The sequence below is a fragment of the Pectinophora gossypiella genome, chromosome 11, assembly GCF_024362695.1.
Source record: "Pectinophora gossypiella chromosome 11, ilPecGoss1.1, whole genome shotgun sequence".
Lineage (NCBI taxonomy): Eukaryota > Metazoa > Arthropoda > Insecta > Lepidoptera > Gelechiidae > Pectinophora > Pectinophora gossypiella.
This window is the reverse complement of record NC_065414.1, coordinates 12,118,076-12,140,918: the sequence shown is the minus strand read 5'-3', so window position 1 is coordinate 12,140,918 and position 22,843 is coordinate 12,118,076. Positions and strand designations below refer to the sequence as shown.

General features: G+C 36.8%; 2 protein-coding genes across 2 annotated transcripts in view; one reads left to right on the top strand and one right to left on the bottom strand.

The window, feature by feature from the left end:
• The window catches only part of LOC126370560 (phosphatidylinositol 5-phosphate 4-kinase type-2 alpha), a 242,422-nt gene that overhangs the window by 28,358 nt on the left and 191,221 nt on the right, over positions 1–22,843 (bottom strand). The gene's annotated exons all lie outside the window — the stretch shown is intronic.
• The window catches only part of LOC126370608 (steroid receptor seven-up, isoforms B/C), a 92,002-nt gene that overhangs the window by 10,719 nt on the left and 58,440 nt on the right, over positions 1–22,843 (top strand). The window contains exon 3 of the mRNA XM_050015568.1: positions 12,424–12,969. Within this exon, the coding sequence (XP_049871525.1) occupies positions 12,424–12,969 (546 nt within the window). The remainder of the gene's footprint in view (positions 1–12,423; positions 12,970–22,843) is intronic.

Here is a 22,843-nt window from a genome sequence, read left to right as displayed (position 1 = left end):
TCACGGTTTGCCTTTATAGTTCTGCAATCAATGTTAATTAGCACATTTGGTTCAGATACAGCGTACGATGTAATCACAATCCGCAGTAAAATAAAGTTCAAAGTATTTATGATAGCATTGCTGTTGGTGAAATTTTCTCACAGTCGAGCCTCTAACGCCGTATAATCTCGAATGCTTGAGAGAGTAATGCACGACCGTATGTATGTATATTGGTTACTACGTTAGTAGTTTCAAGAAACCTGTTTCGCCCGGTCCTGCCCTCTGTACCGTACCTCACCAAGCTACTTTATCTGTACCCGGCCTTATAGTTTCACTTTACATTTTAGTATCACGGTTTAATGATGTGAAACTGAGACGAATCCGCGCATCTTCGCAACGTCTTCCAATTTGACTGACAGAAATTAATTCAATTAATCGCTGAGATTCATATCAACGTTACTCATAGGTGAATATGTAAAACAGTCCAATTTGCTGGTATATTTAATCTTAATAACAAATAATAATAATATTTTTTAATATTTAATCTTGATAACATTATCTGACTTGAGAATTCATATTTGAAAATGCAGATACACATTAATTATCAGGACTAAAACATGGCCAAATTCAAATGCTAATTCGGGTGATAGCTCAATAAAATGTATTTAAGAGCTCATGCTGATTGAGAGCTAGACGGGTTCAAACAACTTTTTCGTTGTTTTGGATTCATCTAGCGTCCGCATCTCTATATGTCAGTCTATACGTCCGTCATTACGTGAATCATCCTCAGTATCGTGCTCGGAGAATTTCGTGAGGTCACAGTTTAGTATAGCGGTTTAGGCGCCCTGCGGTCGTTTGTCTGAGGGAGACGGTATTATTGCAGAAGCTTGTTGTGTGAACAGGAGGGGAAGTATGTTCTCTGTCTAACGCCGACCGTTTCGTGACCCCACGGCTAATCACATATCTGCAAGCGTATTATGATTATCGCAAGGCTTCGTTTCTCGTACGTTGTTGTGGTCAGTGACTCGCTTGCATACCTCCGCTCCGTGCATTATTGTTTTAGCATTATCTCAGCTTATATTTTCAACTCTCTCTTTTATTGTTTATTGAAGCTCATCATTAATTGTGTTTACATCGATAATTTTGAAAATAAATTCCAGATATCCTTTTACAGATGCGAGCATAAGCAACTTAATTTCTTTGATATCTACTTTATTATTCAGTTATTTATTCATAGACTGTTAAAATTCGCTAATAATTATCTTTAAAGAGGAATTTGTGTTTATTGCAGCTAACGTTTTTGCTCTAGGTAGTAAATTGTCTGGTTGTTTTAAATAAGTGTAACGAAAGCGCCACCTGTATGTACCGTCACATAAATCACGGGAGGTATTTAATGACCCAATAATTACAAAAACGAGAGTCACAGCGGTCAGTCCGTGCGCACGCGTCGTCCAATAGCTTTATTATACAATCTTTAGTATATTTTCTAAAGAATTTTTATCTCGCTGATAAACTTAATTACATGATCTGGTACTGTTTCGATGTCTTCCGTGTCCGGTTTCTTCGTTTTATTGTAATAAATTTAGATATGCAGCTTCGCGGTAGGCGACTCTGTTTATATTCTATTCTATATTGACGACTTTCTATCGGATTCCGAACATTGTTTATTGGCATTCGAACTCGTATCAAGAAATCATCGTTTAGTTTTGATTTTTTTCTTAAAACAAAAGTAAATTCATCACCTAGAGGCTGTATGTAATCGAGACTTTAATCTGGTAGGCCATCCGTCACTGCCGGTTCATATGTTTCGAAACTACGCTTTTTACATTAGTCGATGGCGACAAATCTCTAATCTGTGTATTAGAAACAATATTTCTCACTGTCGTAAAACCCGAGAATTTCCTAATGATATCAAAACATAACCGTTAGAGCAACAAAAGGTTGTAAGGTGGACCATTTGTCGCGGCGAGCGTTGTTGGGCGACGTTTGGTCGCGTGCTGCGCTCTTTGAAAAATTGTCGACATAAATAACGGATTATCAACTTGTATCGAGACGTAACGAGATAGCGACTAACAACTAAAATAAATAGGCGTACGGTAAATGAAGTTGTGTACAAAATTTAAGACGTCGACGCGGAGATGTATGGAGATGTATGCTCGCTGCACCGTATGGAGCCAGTAATGGCTTGATAGCTAGAAACCTGCGGCTAATGGCTGAATTTATACGAGTAGTTTGTTGTTTAGAGTTTTTTCTACAATGCGTCAGTCATTTACAGTGAAATCTCAATCAAGAGTTGATTACTCCATAAATTGAAGTTGTTCGTGTATTGACGATGAGTGATGACTTAATCATCGGAGATATGAGTGCGAAAATCAATCACTGCATGGTAAGGCTTGATAAGTTTGATAGTCCTGATGTACTCAGTTGGGTTACTGAACAGTAAACATGATCTAAAAAGGCAGAGCCTCAGGTAATCACGACCGTCTAGCTGTCCTATATTGACGATACATTTATTTCTGTGCGCGAATAATGAAAAGTCAGTCAATATAACTGATGTATAATTACTGTAACAACATTATTTGCTTAATGTTTGTATGTTTTTTAAACGAAGTTTAAGTAATGCAATGTTATGTCCTGTAATGCTAAAAGCAGATACAGGTTCTTCCGAATAGTACGCACTGTCAAAAAAATGCTATTTGCCTGAAAATTGTGACATCGCGTACGATTCGGAAGAATTCTGATGTGCTTTCAACTTTACAATGCTTTTTGCTAAACTGTTCGTTAACAGAAACTTGCCATGTGTTCACCATCTAAAGTCCCTTTTAACGTGTTCAGCTGATCTACATGAGGAATGGATTATGTTATGGTTCACAATAAATATCTTATAGCTATATAGGTACCACGTGCAGTCTGCAATTTGTCTTCAAATTCTACTACCTACTTCGGACCTCTGAGTTAGTATGTCTCTTAACGAGCCCAAATACCCGTTCATTACTGTAACGAGTTTAAAACACTTAGACATATATTTCCAGTAAACATTTGAATTTGATTGCTTCGTTCCGCTTAATCGATTAGCCTGGTTCACTGGAAACGCGAATATAATTACTTTAATTTATACACTGACAAGTGTCATTTGTAAATCATGGAGTTGTACTAACATAAACAAAATGAATAGGTATTGGAGACCCTATTGGTATATCAGGTATTTGCAATAGGAACTCAAGTCAATTAATAAAATATTTATAGTGTACGGTATAAAACCATCGACTTTCTTTGTTGACTATAATTCACTTTCTTTCATCTGCTTGAAGAAATTTCTTCGAAATGTAATGTATGCTTTGCCGTTTGTCAATAATGTCTCAATTAATTCGTGTTTCTATGTTTTATTCTGTGTACCATTCATTAAATAAAACAATAACTCCTCCAAACGAAACAACCAGTATCACAAAAAAATAAAAAAAAATAGTCAGCACAACTAATTACATCATCATCATCAGCCGTACGACGCCCACTGCTGGGCATAGGCCTCCCCTAAGGATCTCGACGACGATCGGTCCTGCGCTGCCCGCATCCAGCGGCTTCCCGCGACCTTCACCAGAACGTCGGTCCACCTTGTAGCGGGCCTACCCACTGAGCGTCGTCCGACACGCGGCCGCCACTCCAGAACCCTTCCGCCCCAGCGGCCATCGGTTCTCCTCGCCATGTGTCCTGCCCACTAATAACATAAATATTAAAGAAAATTTTCAAGACTTAATGTGATATATATTAAATATCATGAATACAGATAGGTAATTATGTAAGATCAAACGACAAATGCTATTTCAAAATACCAGTTGGCATTTTCATTATGAAAGTCAACGGAGACAAAGATTCCGTCGATGTTGAATATAGAGGTCGTAAAGTTGTCAATAGAGGAGTTCTTTTATGATCTTGAGGTCACTCAAGAGTTGCAATCGGATGCAACTTATGATAGTTTACGAGTTGCATTTATTTGAAGATTTAAGGAAAACATAAATTGTCTAAACGTGTAATCTTACCAGTAGGTAAATAACCAATAAATATCTCATTTTAACAAAACAGTAAGTAATAGAATCTATGCTTACTGTAAACAAACCAAAAATTAAAATCATACAAAGTTTATCCGTTTGTTCTAAGGTTGTTTGTTTGTTCTAAACTAAGCTATAATTATTAATAGTCAGAAAAGAAATTTCCCATAGAGAACATTAAAAAAACAAACATTATACAATATTGTTAGTAGATTCATGACATTGATTCACAGTATTGACGAATTAGGAGCAGGGTCATAATTGCAGAGGCATGTAAATTGCACTGTGCACGCGCCATACTACAAAATGATCTAGAGCATTTTTCCTTGTCATTATATTTATTATCCATTACATTAACTGTGCACGCGTTAGAACTGCATAAATAAATATAAATTTACAGTATTTTTGAGCACTTTCAGAATGATTTTGATTCTAAACTTTATTAATACCATCGTTTTCAAAAATACTTTCATCTATTTAGAATGGCGTTTTACGGTCGACAAAAAGCCTCTAGGTAGAATAACACGAGTTCCACGCGAAGCTACGAACAACTAATATAATTATAACAGTTTCCTCGTAAACCAAGTATCAATAGAATGACAATCATGACTAAAACCAAAAATATGTCTCCGATTGTACCGTCGGCTTCTCTGATCTCGCCGGGACAGATCGTTTCCTCCACAATCTGTGTCAAGACCAAACTAATAAACATTACCATCGTTTGCACCAGTCTTTGTCGCTTCTACTCCCTCAGTTTAAAGTTTAAAATCCATTAATTTACATGTCTCTGTTTAAGTTTGTTATCTTGATTGTCTACGTGTTTTGAATAAAAACAATAAGTATAATGTTATAAAGGAGTGTTTAGAGTGATACCACGTATGCAGGGTACGCGTGTGTTGATTGAGAATAGGTCTCGTTACGTCGTGATGTAGTGGTTTTCACTTCATATGTCGTTTTTGAATGCTCTCCTTTTTTACTGATGTCTTGTAGATTTGCACGCATATACTACTCTGTTTGATGACATATTCTTTCTTTAAATTTAGTTACACATTTAGTTTTCTTATTATTTTTTGCTATTAATAGGTTCATCTATTTTCTATTTAGTTAATAATATAATCTGCTGCTTGTCTTCCCGGGCATGTCGTAAAAACCGACAGAGGGATTGTGTCCTCTAACATGATGGACTAATGTTATGGGCGATAGGCTGATTCCTTATCACCATAAGGTTTATCATATCCAGCTTACGACATCGTATCAAAAGTGGCTGCAAGTTGTCTTTGATTACTTGTGGCTCTGCCCACCCCATTAGGGATTACGGGCGTGAGTTTATGTATGTATGTATGTTAATAATATAAGCTCACGATCATATCTCAATTCTAGGTACATTTTTATTTATTTATTATATTTATTTACATCCATCACCGAGCTTTCTGTTAAACTGACGCCATAGGTAGTGAGACGTGTCGCTATCTATAATGGTTGAGCGTATTTGTTAGTGAAAATTGCACTGAAGATAAATTTACAACTCATTAGTGCAATTATATTAATATCTGTATTCTAAATGTATGTAATTGTGCTCAGTTGCTCGCTTTAGGGTTTCCTATAGCTACAGTTTTTTTCTGTCTATACTATATCAGCTTACATTTACATATATGTGCCTAATAGATTTGTGCCAATGAATATTGGTTATCTACTAGCTACTTTCTTGATTTCCTCTAATTTCGTTAAAATTTATCTACGCGTTGCTTTTTCTTTAAACATTTCTCGATTTACCTTTCCATCACCTTTGCCATCGTCTCTATCAATATTGATACTACCGTTTGGTCTTACTATAAATCATATTTCATAATCAGATATCGTTTTCCATAATATTATGTCGTTTATTAAATATTTACTATATGAATTCCTATTAGAGGGACCGTTGCTAAGTAGCGATTTAATTTATAATATAAACAGCGTTAATTTCGACTAATCCGGTGTGGTATGCGCCGTGGGTGTCGCCGCTCTGATGCGTATTCATTGGGTAGCTTATGAGCCACGTAACAGGTTCCTTGGCGCTTAGACTCTAGTTTTTTTAATATTTTTTTTTATTCTTAATATTACGATTATGACGTTGATGATGACCTATCGTAATAGGTTCTGTCTGCCAATTAGACTAGCTGTTATTTATTGCATTTTTGAGCATATTTTACATACATCAAATTGATTAGTGCTCAGTGGTCAGCTATTGAGGTCGCAGGTTCGAAACCAGCGCAGGCCTAAACCACTGGTTGTCGAATTTGTTTTTGAATTCATGTTTGGATCATAAGTGATTATCGCGTGCTCAGCGGTGAAGGAAAACATCGTGAGGAAACCCACATTCTATATTGGGCTGGTTTTCCCTTCGCGGGTTGGAAGGTCAGACAGGCAGTCGCTTCTGTAAAAAACCTGACCTGTCAAATCTTCAGGTTAGGTAAGGGGACCCTGTGAAAAACGGGATAATGCTAGGGCGATGTTGAAATTGATTAGTGCTCAAGTCATAATAACGTTGTGGTTGAATTCCAGTCTTTATTAGAAATTATTCATCTTGTTCATCTGTGTAAAATATTTTAAAGCTACTTTGCAGTCATTTCGTCAGTTGTGTGTTTATATTAGAGGTACTGTAATATTCTCTTGGCACGGATCAAAAAATGAGGTTGGCCGTCGACCATACAACCCATTTGGAAGAAGAACATTGGCGGTCAACAGTTTTGTTTTTGACTTTTTTCTGATTAACTTCTTAGCCATAGTACACGTATCGCTTCTAACTTCAAGAGAAATCCGAAATGAGACATAGCATCATGGTAATCATGACTAATGGATCTAGTTGTATCAACTGGAGGCAGTCGTTAATTTACATTCATACATTAATTTCCATTCATAAAGGCGGTCCTAATGGGCGAATTCTACCGTTGTCGGGCCTTGTTTGAGAATGTGGTGAAACTTTTGTTGTTCTCTGTGTATGGCAGGTGTGGACATTAATGGAAACCTATATTTTATTAGTCCTTTTATACATTATGATGGACTATGTTTTCCTAGCTCTGGTAAAGTGACGAAATTGTGAAGATGCAGTATGTAGTTCGTTATTCGTGCTCAGCGGTGAAGAAAAACATCGTAAGGAAACCCACATTCCCGAGAAATGCATTTTCGGAGGCATGTGACCTAACCTGTACCTATTGCACTGATTCTCTCTCTGCGGGTTGGAAGGTCAGCTTCTGTAAAAACCGGACCTGTGACATCTTCAGGTTAGGTAAGCGGACCCCGTGAAAAATGGGATAACGCTAGGGAAATGATGACCACGTTACAAATATCAATATTTTTTATTTAGTCGCCAAAACGTAGTCACTCATAACTGGTATACTATCATAACCTTTACACAACCGTCACAACCAAGGTAGGTTGTACTTACCTTTACCTTTAGTCGTTACATGAGTCAAGTCAGAGGACTTTGGCGGCTCAATAGTAACCCTAAGGGTTGATGAAGTTGAATCCGCCTCACAACCCACACGATAGAAGAGAGACAGACAGTTTTTATTTTTTATCAGTTTTAATGTTCGAATTTTGAAATTGGACATTCGACAACTACATACAAGTAGATAGGGTATAATGCTAGGGGGATGATGAGTATGCAGTTCGTTATTATATTTACTAATAACGAGCTATTAGAATTTTACTTGTATTTCTAAACCAATCGATCAAACTTTTCAGTCTACGATTCTCTTCTGTCCGGCTGTTTAGCCATATTAGCCGCATATGGCTGCAATAACTCAACTGCAATAAGTTACATAAAATAGGTGTTTGTACTCGATGCATGATATCTATACCAAACGCAATCTTACAAAAACAATTTACTACCAAACAAAAGCCAAACACAAATCAAAAATACATAATCATAATTACATTCTTAATTTTCAAACAATTGTTTACTCCGCTCGCGCCGATCCGATTTTATGGTCCGATAATCCTATGGTCGATAGTCTGATGATCCGATGCTAGATGTATCGACAGATAGCGTAATGACAGAGCTATTAGCCGAGGTGTCGGCGCGGGCGCAGCGTGGGAGAATCCGCGGCCTACATTCGGACAGGGAAAGAAAAGTGGCGCAGGAGTCATTATTGCTAGAATGATGACCAGTAGAAGTAGTTTTATATTGTTGTATGATATCTATGAGTGTCGCGTTTACTTACGAACAAGTTTAGGAATTGAAGTCTGGTGACATCAAAAAGGTGTTTTCGTTTTGTTTTTGTATTTATCTTTTTTTTTACTAATAATTATATCCTCGTAAGGCGCAGATTTTGAGACAACAGTTCAACAAAGGGATTTTGATTTCAAAATAACCTATAAACAGAAATTCCTAGAACAGCACTTAGGTAATTTGAATATTATGTCAATACCTAATATCTATAAGAAATCATTCACATTTATCAAAATCTTTTTAAGCCCTCCTGGGCTGGCAGAGGAACACCTAGAAGGATGTAAGTACATTAACCAAATTGGAGATGTCCTTAGAAAAGGTTCAGTACGATCTACTATGAACCGGCGTGCGTGTATGAAACGATTGAGGAATGTGAAGAAAGCAAGAGAAGTGTGTCAGGATCAAAGCAAATAGATTCCGTAATCTCTGCTTACCCCGGGGGGAAATACATGTGAGTTTATGTATGTATGTATGTTACGAGCCCTTTTTAATGCCTAAAATGTAACGATTTTCGGTAATATGATCTTTCTTTACTAAAAACACCTTTAGCTATCAAGAACGTCTCAACCATGGGTGTATTTTTGTTATACTTACCTATTAAAGTAAAGATACATAATACTTATCCTCTCTCCCACAGCCGCACATAACCGAGTGTGGTGGGTCCGTTCTGAAACCGACTAATCACACACAATTACTCTAATTCAGAGAGAATTATTCTACGATGTAACACTCTAATTGAAATGTTGACGTAACCGTAATAATCCGAGAATGTGTGTTATTTTGATGATTGCCCACCGCGATATGTTGGTAAATGTCAATCGTGCACTTTTCTATTTCGTTGTGATTACCAATTAAATTTAAATTATGCGTTCACTGAGTCTTTGGTCAATGATTCTTCAAAAAGTCCATTAATGTCCTAATAAATATGCGGGTAGGGGTACATACAATAGACGAACTCACGGGGTTGACCCAGGCAGAGTTACAAAACATTGTCTGACGAAAAACCTGAAAAACCTTTTTTTTTGTATTTAAAGTACTTGGCTTAAATCCCAGTAGGTATATCAGTAAACCTAAAATATACCTAAATGGAAGTCAACGTCCCATAACTTGTGTGAAAAGTCCAAGCAAACTGCTACTGCAGTAAAGAACCTTGAGTAAACCCTCCGGACATGACATTCATGGGAAAAAATAAACAACCTGTTTACACGTTTATCTTTTGCCACAAAAAATGGAGTAAAAAAAGAAAAAACGTGCAGCGCGCGTGCGCGAGCATTCGCTGCGCGCGTCGCTGCGTTCCCGCCAAAAAAGCTGGCGCGTTCGGAATTCGAATTCTCCGCGCGCTAAACATTTTTGTCCCAAGTGGCCAGTTACGAAGTGCGATTCCGATACTTTCACGTCGATCCGTCTCGGATTTGACCGATGATTTGGTACGTCACGATCTTTGGAACGCTCGTTTGGACTTCAAAGCTATGGTTGCTCGTTGGATTCGGATCATAGTTTTATGATCCTATCCTTCGGATCATTGTTTCATGCCTTAATGCTTTGACTCTATTTGTTTCTCGATTATAATGAAACGTGTTCATACAACATCGATAATTGTCGGTGCTTTATATTTTACTGATTATTACGAACAGTAATGTAATCCTCAATTGTTCTTTTCTTCTTTATACCTTATTTTCCTTTGCTATAATTTGCACTCACTCGAGTACATTGCACTTATCTCGGAAGTCGTGATCGTATTAAAAAAAAACTGTGAATTCATAACTTTTTTGGTAAAAAGTTCAATAGACCGTGGAAAAGCATGAATGAAAGCCCCTCGGTAACACAGGTGTGTAAAAAATAAAGAAAGATGAATGATCTATTGATGACATTGACAGAAATGATGACGTACAAGAAATAAGGACGCTTTTTTTTATAAGACAAAATATAAAAATCAAGTGCTAAATTTAAAAATGTTGACAACAAATAAGATAGAGTTTTTTTATTTTAACATCATAAAAAAATGAAGAAAAAAATCATCATCATCATCATCATCATCGTAATGTTCATCGTGTTTAAAAATGTATGTTTGTTTTGTTTGTGTGATTTCACCATTATGAAGATGAGAATTTGAATTCACCAATCGAAAATTTTACAAAAGAAAGTAATTATAAATACGTGAATTTCATAACTGAAACTCGATCTATGATAGAACTCTACAATGAAATTCCCCGGATCGAACGAAATCGTATTAAAATGCTAAACGGTTTGTGAATATTTCAATACTTACTGTTCTAGTAAAATACGAGTATTGCCATAGCTATAGTAATAACAGGGTACAGACAGCACGTTACTACTTATAAAAGAAATATGTATATGTTGCATTACTACAGGCGATAAGGCGATACAATTATCCAAGTACTTACCCACGTCTATTAAATAGACTATGCAGATGTTCTGAGGCAAATACTGACGGAAAAAAAACTCTTCCAACAAAACTTCTCTTCATATCTTAATATAGGTAGTCACCAATACTTATTATGGCTGCAATATATCTTTTTTTTATTCTAGTGCCCCTTCCGCACAAGATAGGCAGGGTCCTTATCAATGCTACACACATAATTATCTTAATTACGCTTCTAGGTACTATTGCAATATATCTTCTGACTACCTGTAACTCTGATTAACTCAATGAACATTATCGTTTATCCCATTTTTACCCTGAGGCGTAAACTCAGATTGTATTATTCAGATATATTATCCAATCATAGGATAGGATTTTGTCTAGAATACAATTCAAATTCAAAAATATCTTTATTCAGTTGGTGACATTGTTACATTTTGAATCGTCATTTTTTACATAACGAACGTCTCATCCGCCTAAAACTACTGCAGCTTCTCACAACCTGTATGGCCGGGGAAAAGAAGCTGCAACAAAAACCTCGGCACAGGGCTACACGTACTTTATTTATTTTTTTATATAAACTGAGCTATACGAACACTAATAAGTTAGGTCAAACGTTTCCAAAAACACATTTTTCTGAATGATTTCTTCACAACGTTTTCCTTCACCGTTCAGCTCGCGACATCAATTAGCATTGCGGTGGATGTTAATTATAATATCTACTTATCTACTCGCTTCACGCTATCAAACGAACAAGCGCCTACGTCATCTGTCGACGAGGGACAATTTAAAACGCATTAATAGAAATTACAAGAAGACGACACAGTGTCGTGCCAATGAGCAGTTGTATCGTCATAATGAATGTAATGTTCGAATTTCAAAGCATTGTTGTATTCTGCGTCTGATTACGTAATATGCAGATTTGTTTATAATACCACTGTTTTTGGTGAATTTTCGTCACCCATTTAGTACGTTACTAACTTTTTCAATTTGTTTCGTATGTAAAGTACACAAATTTTCTATTTCGTTCATATTTTTATATCCAACTGTATTCTTCTTAAGACTACTGAAATGTATTTAAAATTGATAACTATACTATACATGACAGTAGATTAAATCCACTACTGTTCAAAATCGGACTATTTATTCATTAAAACAGTCTCTTTAGTATACTAGCTAAACTACAGTGGATACATATTTGATAATTTGATTAATCACTGCCTTACAAATGACTCATGATTCAGAGACAGACATACGTCTAAGGAAACAGTAGCACATAGCGACGAGGTTGTTAAACCACCAGCCAAATTGCGACCAGCAGACGATATGGGAAGTAATATATGTTTACGCACACTGGCAGTTGTTAAGTTGGTAGTAAACCGTCTTATGGCCATCATAACATAATGAAGTAGTGTCGGCATGCTAATTGCGATCCGCTGACATCTTATTGTATAACGCGATCGTATCGTGTGAAGTTGGCTCCGTCAATAAAAGCTTTTAGGTATCCTGTTGGTGTTCAGTTTAGTTAGATAGGGTGCTATGTTAATTAAGAGGGAAAGTGTGTAAAATGACAGTCATCTATTTTAATAGTACCCTAGCAATAAAAGCGCGGTTTTTACTTTTTGTATTGTACTTATAAACTTACTTTTCTGACACTGATAATATTTATGATTGTATCCAATTTATTTCAAAGATATGATAGAGTTCTTTTCTTCTCCGCTGTATCGATAGTACGAGTATTTCATGTCATCTAGAATTGTTATTATAACTGGCTTATCAAATATATTTTTCTTTTGTTGCAGCTGTCCAAAGAGGCCGAGTGCCGCCGACGCAGCCGGCAGGATTGGCGCTGCCCGGGCAGTTCGCCCTTGCCAACGGCGACCCCGCCGCCGGCCTCAACAGCCACCCCTACCTCTCCTCCTACATTTCCCTGCTGCTTCGCGCTGAACCCTACCCCACCTCGCGGTACGGCCAGTGCGTCCAGCCCACCAACGTCATGGGCATCGACAACATCTGCGAGCTCGCGGCACGCCTCCTCTTCTCCGCCGTCGAATGGGCGAGAAACATCCCCTTCTTCCCCGACCTCCAAGTCACAGACCAGGTCGCGTTACTAAGACTCGTCTGGTCGGAACTGTTCGTCCTCAACGCGTCCCAGTGTTCCATGCCCCTGCACGTGGCCCCGCTGCTGGCGGCCGCCGGTCTACACGCATCGCCGATGGCCGCGGACCGCGTGGTTGCCTTCATGGACCACATACGGATCTTCCAAGAGCAAGTGGAGAAGTTGAAAGCGCTCCACGTGGACTCGGCGGAGTACTCCTGTCTGAAGGCCATCGTCCTCTTCACGACAGGTAAAATTTTGGACAGTCTTTTTGGGGAGGCCCGGCTACTGCTTTACAGGGTGGCGGGCGCCTGCGGTACTTTAACGAATTATCCTGAACTGGTCTCTTTGGTGAGGACGCATTTGGATGCGTACGCTGAAGCGACGAGGGTTCAGCAGCCGCCGGCGCCGCCACCACCGTCCGCGGCCTCCTCGGGGTACTATTCAACATTGGACGCTTCACTTGGAGTCAACTCTTCTTTATCCTACGGTAGCTTTTTGTCTACTCCTTCACGATTACCACCAAATTACACCAGTAGTCCGCGAATGCCTGAGGCATCTACGTCGTCTCCTTTCAAAATCTGGGACAGCAGTAGTATGAAGGTTCAAAAGGACCAAGGGGGTTGACACCAAGTGAGGTATGTGGGGCTTTAGCACGAGGTGTTGGGTGATGGAAGCTGTCACTTGGCGCTTGGATCGTTTCTCGCGTATTTAACCGTTTGTTAGGTTATTTATTGTTTGTATTGGGATAATAACTCTCGCTCTTCGGACACAAGGGTGGAAATCACTCGTCTAGGTTTTGTACGGGGAGCTCGCGACTTATTATTCCGTATCTTTGAACGACGCGATTTTGTGATATTTATGTAATTGTACACATTTATGTATATACTATATTACTTTGAAACGTACTAATTTATCAATTTAGTGTTAGTTTATTTGTTAGAACGAACGCCCAACCGCGTGATGTTTAGTTAAGTTTTTCCTCACATGTAAATTATAAAATTACTTAATTTATTTGAATATAGGCGCGTATTTTATTACAAACTTTTTTGGTTTCATTCTTAATCCCCTTTTCTATTAGAAATAAGTTTTAATACCTTAAGTAAAGAGGCGTTCGTTGAATCTTCTTTAATAGCGGTATTATCCGGCAAAATGTTATAAAATACGTTTAATGGCAACAGCAGTGTGCTTTTAAGTGCATTTTAATTCGATTAGATTACGTAGCTACATATAGGTACGAACTTTCATTTAGTTTAGAAACGAAATTATTATTTACTTATGATAAAAATAATATGTGTCTAAGTTACTCATACTACTAATCATTCGCTTATCTGAATTCGCTTATCTCTGGCAGTACTACCACGTAAATCTCAGCAGGTTCTCACAGAGAACTCGTTAGGTTCTCACGTAAAACTCGACAGGTTGTTACTCGATAATCGCGTGGACAGCTGAGAGTTCCGACGTCTCGACACTTTCGCTACACATCTGTACTCATAGTAGGTACCACTGTGTATGAGAGCTTAGGAACAACTATTAAAATATAGTCCTAGACATAGGTTAGAGAATATTTTATATATTGACTTACCTACATAATATATGTAGGAGTAGAATTTGAATATTACTTAAATATTTTTTTTGTGGCTGCAAGTTGTCTTTGATTACTTGTGGCTCTGCCCACCCCATTAGGGATTACGGGCGTGAGTTTATGTATGTATGTATGTATGTATTTTTTTTCTAAAGCAGACTCAAAATGTATTTAACCTAATATAAATTATGACTTCTCTTAATGCAAAAGTTCTCTTAATTGTTAAATTAATAATCTACGAATAAAAGAGTATCTGTACTCATAATAAAGTAGGTTCTTTTTATAATAACTTAAATCCCTACATTTCCCTTACAAACCTTCAAGTCCATACAAATGACCGACGCGACGTTGAGCCACTCGCTAAACTCGCAATTCAAAACACAATTATTATCTCGGTTTGAGCAAAACATTACTCCACACCGTTAAAGAACGGGCAGTCTCGATATAAAATAAGGTAGCATGACATATTAGAGGAGTATTGTGAGATATTTTACAGGTAGAAATGTGTGATAAATGTATAAATAGCATTGTAGTAGAAGAAATGTAAACATGAAACAGTAGGACTAGGGCCATGTGCTGGGAGGTTTTCTGGCCACGTTTTTCCCTCAGCGTTACAGATTCCCATGTGGTAGTGGTTTTACGGCTAGTTACATAATATGTAATTTAATTTTTCACGTTCAAAAAACACTGACTACGTAAGTCAATTTTGAAAAATAAATATTTTTGTTTTTTTTTTTATGAAAAAAATCATGTGTCATTTTAGTAATTCACCTCTCGTCTTCTACCCTCTGTCACGGATCGTGTTAAGCGCAAAATAATTTGGAATAAAAATAACCATCCAGTCTATATTAAAATTATTAATGTGCAAAAGTCCACAGTTAGAGTACTGTCTGCGTTTATTACGTTCACATTGCTGTAGTGTTGAATGCGTAAAGTTGCTCAGAATTGATTGAGAGACATCGATACATTCGCTTTTACTACGGAAAGATGTGCCTTCGTTTATATATTGAATTGTCAAGTTAAATTGAAAATGAAAGGAAATTGTTTATTTAAAAAGACTTGTGTATAGTTGGGGTAGCTTACTAAATATTTTAGCTTATTAAATAATTAGAGAGGAGCTGTTAAGAAGGGAGAAATAATATTAAAAAATAGAACTTTATTTTAACTGTCATGTTAGAAAGAAAAGAAAAAAACAGAAAGAAACAAAGAAATTAAAAGCATTCCAAATATAAAAAAATGTTATATTGATAAGAAAAAATAATTCAATTCAATAATTTATTTTAAACAATTCACAAATACACAGCTAAGTATATATTGAGAGATCAAAACTCAAAATATATGACAGTTTGAGACATGCAGTGGTAGATACAAATGTATGTGTAGAACCATCACTTTAGCTCAAACTAAAAACTAGAAATCAAATACCTACGTAAAGTATAATTATTACTTTTATTGATAATTTGATATGGATTTTCCATACCAAACCTATCATTACAAAATAATTTATTTTTCTTCTTCGACTTCTACAGCATAATCTCAAGATTAAATGACATTTAGATAAGTATATTTATAGTTTATAGTTGATTAAACCTTAGCTATGGCACATTACATCACACAGGCTATATCAATACCATTCAAATAGTATTAAGATATCGTTAAACAAGTTTGAACATCAGTTATTGTTGGATTAATCTCATATTAGAATGAATATATAAATGCATTCTTTGTTGGGGCTTATAAACGATGGGTATTATGGCAATAAAAACCATTAGGACGTATTTCAACTGCCAGTGATGAGCAACGGCTTTGACTCTAAAGCTAGGTTCACATGATTTGTATGAGTTTCCAAATCTGATCATCGTATTCGTATCAGGCATGATGGGTGGTGAGGATGGTATCCCCACGTGCCGGCAGAGTAGTGGGATGATTGGTGATAACGACGACAAAAAAATAACGTATTAAATTCAGCAGGAATATATATAGTTCATTAATAATACTTCACAAACAAATCCAGAATTAGAGAGCACGGCCAGATCTAAACAGTATAATATATTTATTTTGTTCTTATGAAGGTCAGGGATGGCATGAATCAGTGTAAAAATGAAAGGAAATGCGGAATGGAATCAGAGTTTCGAAATTTAAAATGATTGACGGTCAGAACAAAAGGCCAGTATGTGCAGAGTCTCTGCTACAATGCTCTACTAGCGACACGCTATGATGGCCGTTTTAACATAATGAAGTAAGTACTTACAGCAATTTTCTCCATCAATATAGTTATAATTATTTCGGTATAACTTGATAAACACAATAAAGTACAGCTATTTTTTCCTTTCACATAGTTATTCATTAATTCGAAACTTGATGAGCTGGACAAATATCACAACGCCCAACATAACATCCCGTTAGTTTAGGGTGGACGCGGCCTCCGTGGTCCAGTGGTTGAGCGTTAGGCTCACGGTCCCAGGTTCGAACCCCGATGGGGACATAACACAAAAATCACTTTGTGACCCCTAGTTTGTTTAGGACATTACAGACTGATCACCTGATTGTCCGAAGGTAAGACGATCCGTGCTTTGGAAGGCACGTTAAGCCGTTGGTCCCGGTTACTACGTACTGATGAAAGAACGTAGTCGTTACATGAGTCAGATGCCTTTAGCGGCTCAATAGTAGCCCTGACACCAGGGTCGATGAGGTTGGTAATCCGCCTCACAACCTACACGATAGAAAAAGAAGGGTGGACGCGGTCATTCGCGGTCTCCATACAAAGATGAAACGACACGGGGATACGACACACAATGACTATATAATGTGGACCCAGTTTTAGGTTTTACAAGTCTAGATGTGCGAACACTTTCCATTGCGAGTGAGGAATCTCGTTTAATTTACAACCATTTTAACTAGTACACCCTTTCTTCTGATCTGATCCCTGACTCGATACTCTAAACCACTCGCGAAAGTAGCGACGTTAAAAACCCAACACGGTATACACTGCTGTTTTACATATACAATATTAGGGTATACTTGCTCACTGCGACAGCCATCTATAAAGGGTTTACTTTTAGCGACGTCTGTTATACTCAACACCTGACTCGTCCGACCATCGTCCGATACTAAACAGCGCATAAAAGTTATTGCCAGCACTGTAACATTCACAGAGGACTTACGACCAGACTAAGCAGGTCTTCCTCGCCCCCTGACGCTTAACAAACTACCGAATAGTCTAGGGGTGCTAGCCACATGTAGAGGTCTTTCTAAAATGGTTGCAATAGGATGTCCACAGGGTACTATGAATATGCAACGTCCATAAACGTAGTTTGCGACGATGGGTAACTTTCTCCAGTATAGTTAGTCGGAGTTATCAAACTGTAAGTTGGATTATCGTAGATTGATTGTCACTATGGCTATGTATGATGTTTTCGCGAACATTCGACCGTGAAAAGTTCTGTAAATGTATGTTCTGTTCTCATGTCAAAATTGTTAATAGAGATGTTCTTTTTAAAGTTCACTGACAGAATATCGCGTTTTATTAACAGTAAAAAATAATTTAAATTTTCAAAAATCGAATAAAGTGTTTTGTTTCAACTGTCTGTTACCTGTAACAGTAACTTAAAATTATACACCAATGCTTATAACACGGATTTCGTTGATGTTAGTTTTACTGTAATCGATATTGAGTGATTTTTTAATTAAAAAATATATTTTGCAAGCCTGCTTCGTTGCATGCGCACTAAGCTTATTTGCATGAATAAAAATTTTAATTGTAAACTGGAACAAAAATTTAAAAGGTACCTATTTTGTTTTTGAGAGAGTTTGTTTTTTATAAACAAATAGAATAACCTTGACGATGCACTTTTAAAACAGAATATTTTTTCATGATTGTCAATTAATAATTCGTGGTATCCCAAATTGTAAGAACTCTTGATTACCATTGTGAGGTCGCAGGTTCGAATTTCAGCACAGGTCTAAACCAAAGAGTTTTTGAATTCATGTTTAGATCATAAATGATTATCACACGCTCAGCGGTGAAGGAAAACATTGTGAGTAACCCACATTCCCGAGAAATGCATTTCGGATGTAGATATGACCTAACCTGTATTGGGCTGGTTTCCCTTCGCGGGTTGGAAGGTCAGACAGGCAGTCGCTTCTGTAAATAAAAAACCTGACCTGTCAAATCTTCAGTTTAGGTAAACGGACCCTGTGAAAAACGGGATAATGCTAGGGAGATAAAGATGAATAATAAATAGCCTTTCGACAATCATTGGTTTAGGCCTGTGCTAGATTCGAACCTGCGACCTCAAAGTGAGAGGCAAGCATTCTACCAATTGGGCTACCAAAGCTATCATAATTATTATTAGCATGCACATATCAAAAGTGTTTTGGTCTCTTTATAAATCTTATTTTCCTAATAAACAATCGTTCTATCCAATCGCCCGTTTGTACTTTCTTGTAAACCTGTCTATGTTATTGATTATTGTATATTTGGGATTCGTGTTAAATCGTGGAAATTAATTCGATAGTCCGCACGAGTGTGGTCTAACACAGGTTGGGTGGCAGAGACTAATGCGTTGTGTGACCAAGCTCTGATCGGTGTTTACCACCAACGGAGGTGTGAACTCATGATATTACCAATAATGGCGATAACTTATATCATTTAAAATTGAATATTAATGTTGAAAAATAGATATGGGTACTCTAAAATCGATAAAAGCAATGATTTCCCAAACGGTAAAGATCATTAAGCCGGATTTGTTTCATTTAAACATTCGATTTTTAAGTTCCGTGTTCCGTGCTTCGGAAGGCACGTTGAGCCGTTGGTCCCGGTTACTACTTACTGATGTAAGTACGTAGTCGTTACTTGAGTCAGGGGGCTATGGCGGCTCAACAATAATCCTGACACCAGGGTTGATGCGGTTGGTCATCCACCTCTCAACCCACATGATAAGAAGATTTTTAAGATTCATAAAATCATGACCGATTGGATAATCAATTATTATTATTAAAATAATGATTTGTATTTCATTTCCATATCTCGGGCCTATATAGAGTACCGTACTTTAGGAAGGCGTGCGTGGGGCCGAAGCCAACACGTAGAGGCCCCTTAAGACAATTTAATCTAAATGTGGTGTGACACCAACCGGCGATTATCCCTGTCTCCGATTCGTGTAATTATAAAAATAAAGGAATCTTCCTTTTATTTTTTTATGTATTATTACAATACAATACAAAAACGCTTTATTGCACAAACACAACACTAAAAACAATTACAAAAGCGACAAGATAAGCACAATCGGCGGCCTTATTGCTAAATAGCAATTTCTTCCAAAGAAATAATGTAAATAAGACCAACTTTCAATCCTCAATATTATTAATTTATTACAGTACCTACTCAATACTACTATGGAATTTTATTTATTTCACTCTTTAAAATCTTTTTAAACATTTTTATACACTTCCATCCATTTATGACGTAATAAAACTTTACACAATCGTTAATCAGGGTTACCGCGCCTAAACCCAAGTTCATTGGGCTTTTAATCGCAGCTAAATAATGTGAGGTAGTTAGCTTTAATTGGTCAATCTAATGTGTTAAGAGCATTAATGTTAATGATTAGAGCAAGCTATCGTCATTTACACTTCAAAATGAATTAGGGAAACATAATTGTATGTACGTCGCGGTTCAAGGGCGTTATTTGGGCTTAAGACACATTTGTCAATCACGCCCCCGCCGGCGTGGTCGACGATTTCCCTCGTTCAGCGCTCATCGCTATTGACCCGCTAGGGTCGAATAATTCTTTCAAATATTCATCCTCTCAGACGACGCCCTGAGCCGAGGTTCGCGCCCAACTGGGCACCCTCAGGCCTGTTGTCTTAAATTTTGTACCGGGTGAGAGCCTTCAGCGTTCCCCATTTGTCCGGCCAAGTAGTTAATGCCATCTGCGGCAAATCTACAATAAGCCATGTCAAAAAACAAAATCTTTAAAACTTGCAGCCACATTTGTTACGATGTTCTGAACAAAAAAGGATTTTTTTAGTTTAAATAAATTTTTGGATCATACATAATGACATCACGTGGTTTATAGGATTTGTGCCTGGTTAATGACATATGGCTCGCCCACTATAATAAGTATATTTTTATTCGCATTAACACTTTAAAGGACAGAACGTCTAATGACGTTCCGATCGTCATACTCTCATACTACCAATTATGAACCATCAATAACCCATGGTCTCTGTCCGTGAAACGATTTCCATTACATGGCACAAAAACATAGCTGGCGAGCAATGGTTGTATATACTACTCTGCCTACCCCTTTAGAACGTTCTATACTGCTTAACGGAACGGAACGTAAATAGTTAACAATAAGTAATTATCATTCTATACCATATAAGATAAGTTTCATCACGAAATTAAACGGTTCTTAAATGCAAGTATCAATATGGTCTTGAATTCCAAAGCGTTGCATAATCTGTATAGATGATGTGGTGTTATTGAATCATATACCTATCTGTGTATTGTGTATTATTATGCCAAGTCATGACCGTTGCATCTTTATTTATCTTTTGAACGTTTTGGATATAGTAACAGACATTAAAATTCACCATTGCATCGCCAGGTAAGCGCCTTCTTGAAACATCACGTTTAAATGTGATTTTTGTTAACGAAATCTCGCTATAGACAAGCTACTTTCAATACCGACCAAAATTTGTGATCTCGAATTTCAGCTGAGATGTAATATGGTAGTTTCTACTAAACGTCAAAACACGAAATGACTATGGAATATGTATGAAGCAACCTGTGACGTCATAGAAAAACGTGACAAAATGTCGCACTTATTATTACATGTTTCTTTATTACAATTCATAAATAAGTTAAATAGAAAAGAAAAAACGTTTTTTATCCCCTTTAGATCTGTGTTTATTTAGTAATTAGAATTTCAAAATTTATCTTTGACCTAGAAAACTACCCAATTAATTCAAAGAAATGGATGTTTTGTTGAAGAAAATCACACAAGCGCTTATTTGGTTTTCATTTTATGGCGATTATTTGCAAGACAATCGAAGGCCAAAAAGTAAGAAGTAGTTACTTATTTTTTTTTTTAATCTAGTTATTCAAATATTAATTATAATATTATCCTTCAAAATAATAGCCAGATACTTTTACGATGTTTCTTAGGAGTGTTAAAGCTTAGTTTTATTTAATTGACTGCAATAGTAATAATAATATGCTAATATTTTAATCTTGTGTAAAAGCCTGAAAAGGTAGAATTTAGTGAGACTATGATATTGCTACTGTAACTGCAAGTATATTGTACCTTTTATACACACAATAAATATCTTATCTTAAAATACGGACTCTGATCGTCTTCGGATAGAGATGCTTTACACAATATTTATTGTTATTTTAATTTCATTAAGGTACATAAAAGGCTATGGTAGATAAGATAATAATTATCGTGTAAGGTAAGCGGGATTTTTAGAGACTTACTTCAATAATAAATAAGTAAAAAAAAATACTATGATAGAGACAGATGCTAATACAAGAGCGGGACTCTTCAGTTAAGAAAACAGATTTTTTTTTGTGTACTTGGAAGCTCGTATGTAGTATAGGATAGGTAGGAAATAGGGACATATTTCAATGATGACAATGTCTCTTCCCGTAAGAGACAAGGATCTGAGGACTATGTCTCTACACGTAGTACGAACTATTCGCAATTCCAAGCTTTTATAAGGTTAACACGTCAAAAACAATCAAAAAGTAAGCCTCGGGCGCGATCCTTCAGGCTACACGTAGCTTAGGAAACATAGTCGTCTCTTTCATTCTTACGGGGTGGTGGGTAAGAGAGAGTAGCGTGGGTGTATGGTAGTGTCTAACGGGACAAAGTTCGTGACGGCGCGGCCGGGACGAGTCACGATTTTGAAAAAGTGTTGGCTGCGGCCAGAGCGCGTTCCGGACGCGAGGAGCAAGTTTAGGCATTCTCTTTAAATTGATAAGTTGACAATGTTACATAAATATTTATTTTCGTTATCTATGTTATACGTATGTAAACTCACGCATTTGGGGACTAAATGGGGTGAGCAGAGATACAAGTTATTAGAAGACAACTTGCAGTCACTTTTGAGACCGTATCTTGACGCATATGTACTCAAGTTTTTAATTTATTTAGATTTTTTGAGTAGGTAATAAAATTTCTACTTCCGAGTTGGTAGTGTTTCGATTAATTTATTTTTGTGGTATTGTAGAAAAATATACACTTCTCATCAAAAAAATCGAAACACCTTGCAAGTTTACGTTTTGTCAGGATTATCAGAAAAATGTGTACATTTAGGAATAAATGTTAAATGTCGTTTAATAGTGAGTAATATGAGCTTATCAAATCTTAATGTTAATGTTCTAAATTTAAATGAATTTTTCATAGGTTCCGTATTTTGTTAAATGAGTCATTTTTATTCCGTATGGAGTATAAAGGAAATGGATAAAACAACACACGTAAATGAAAAAAAAAAGCTAAAAAACGTTTATTTAATAACTTGTATTCCC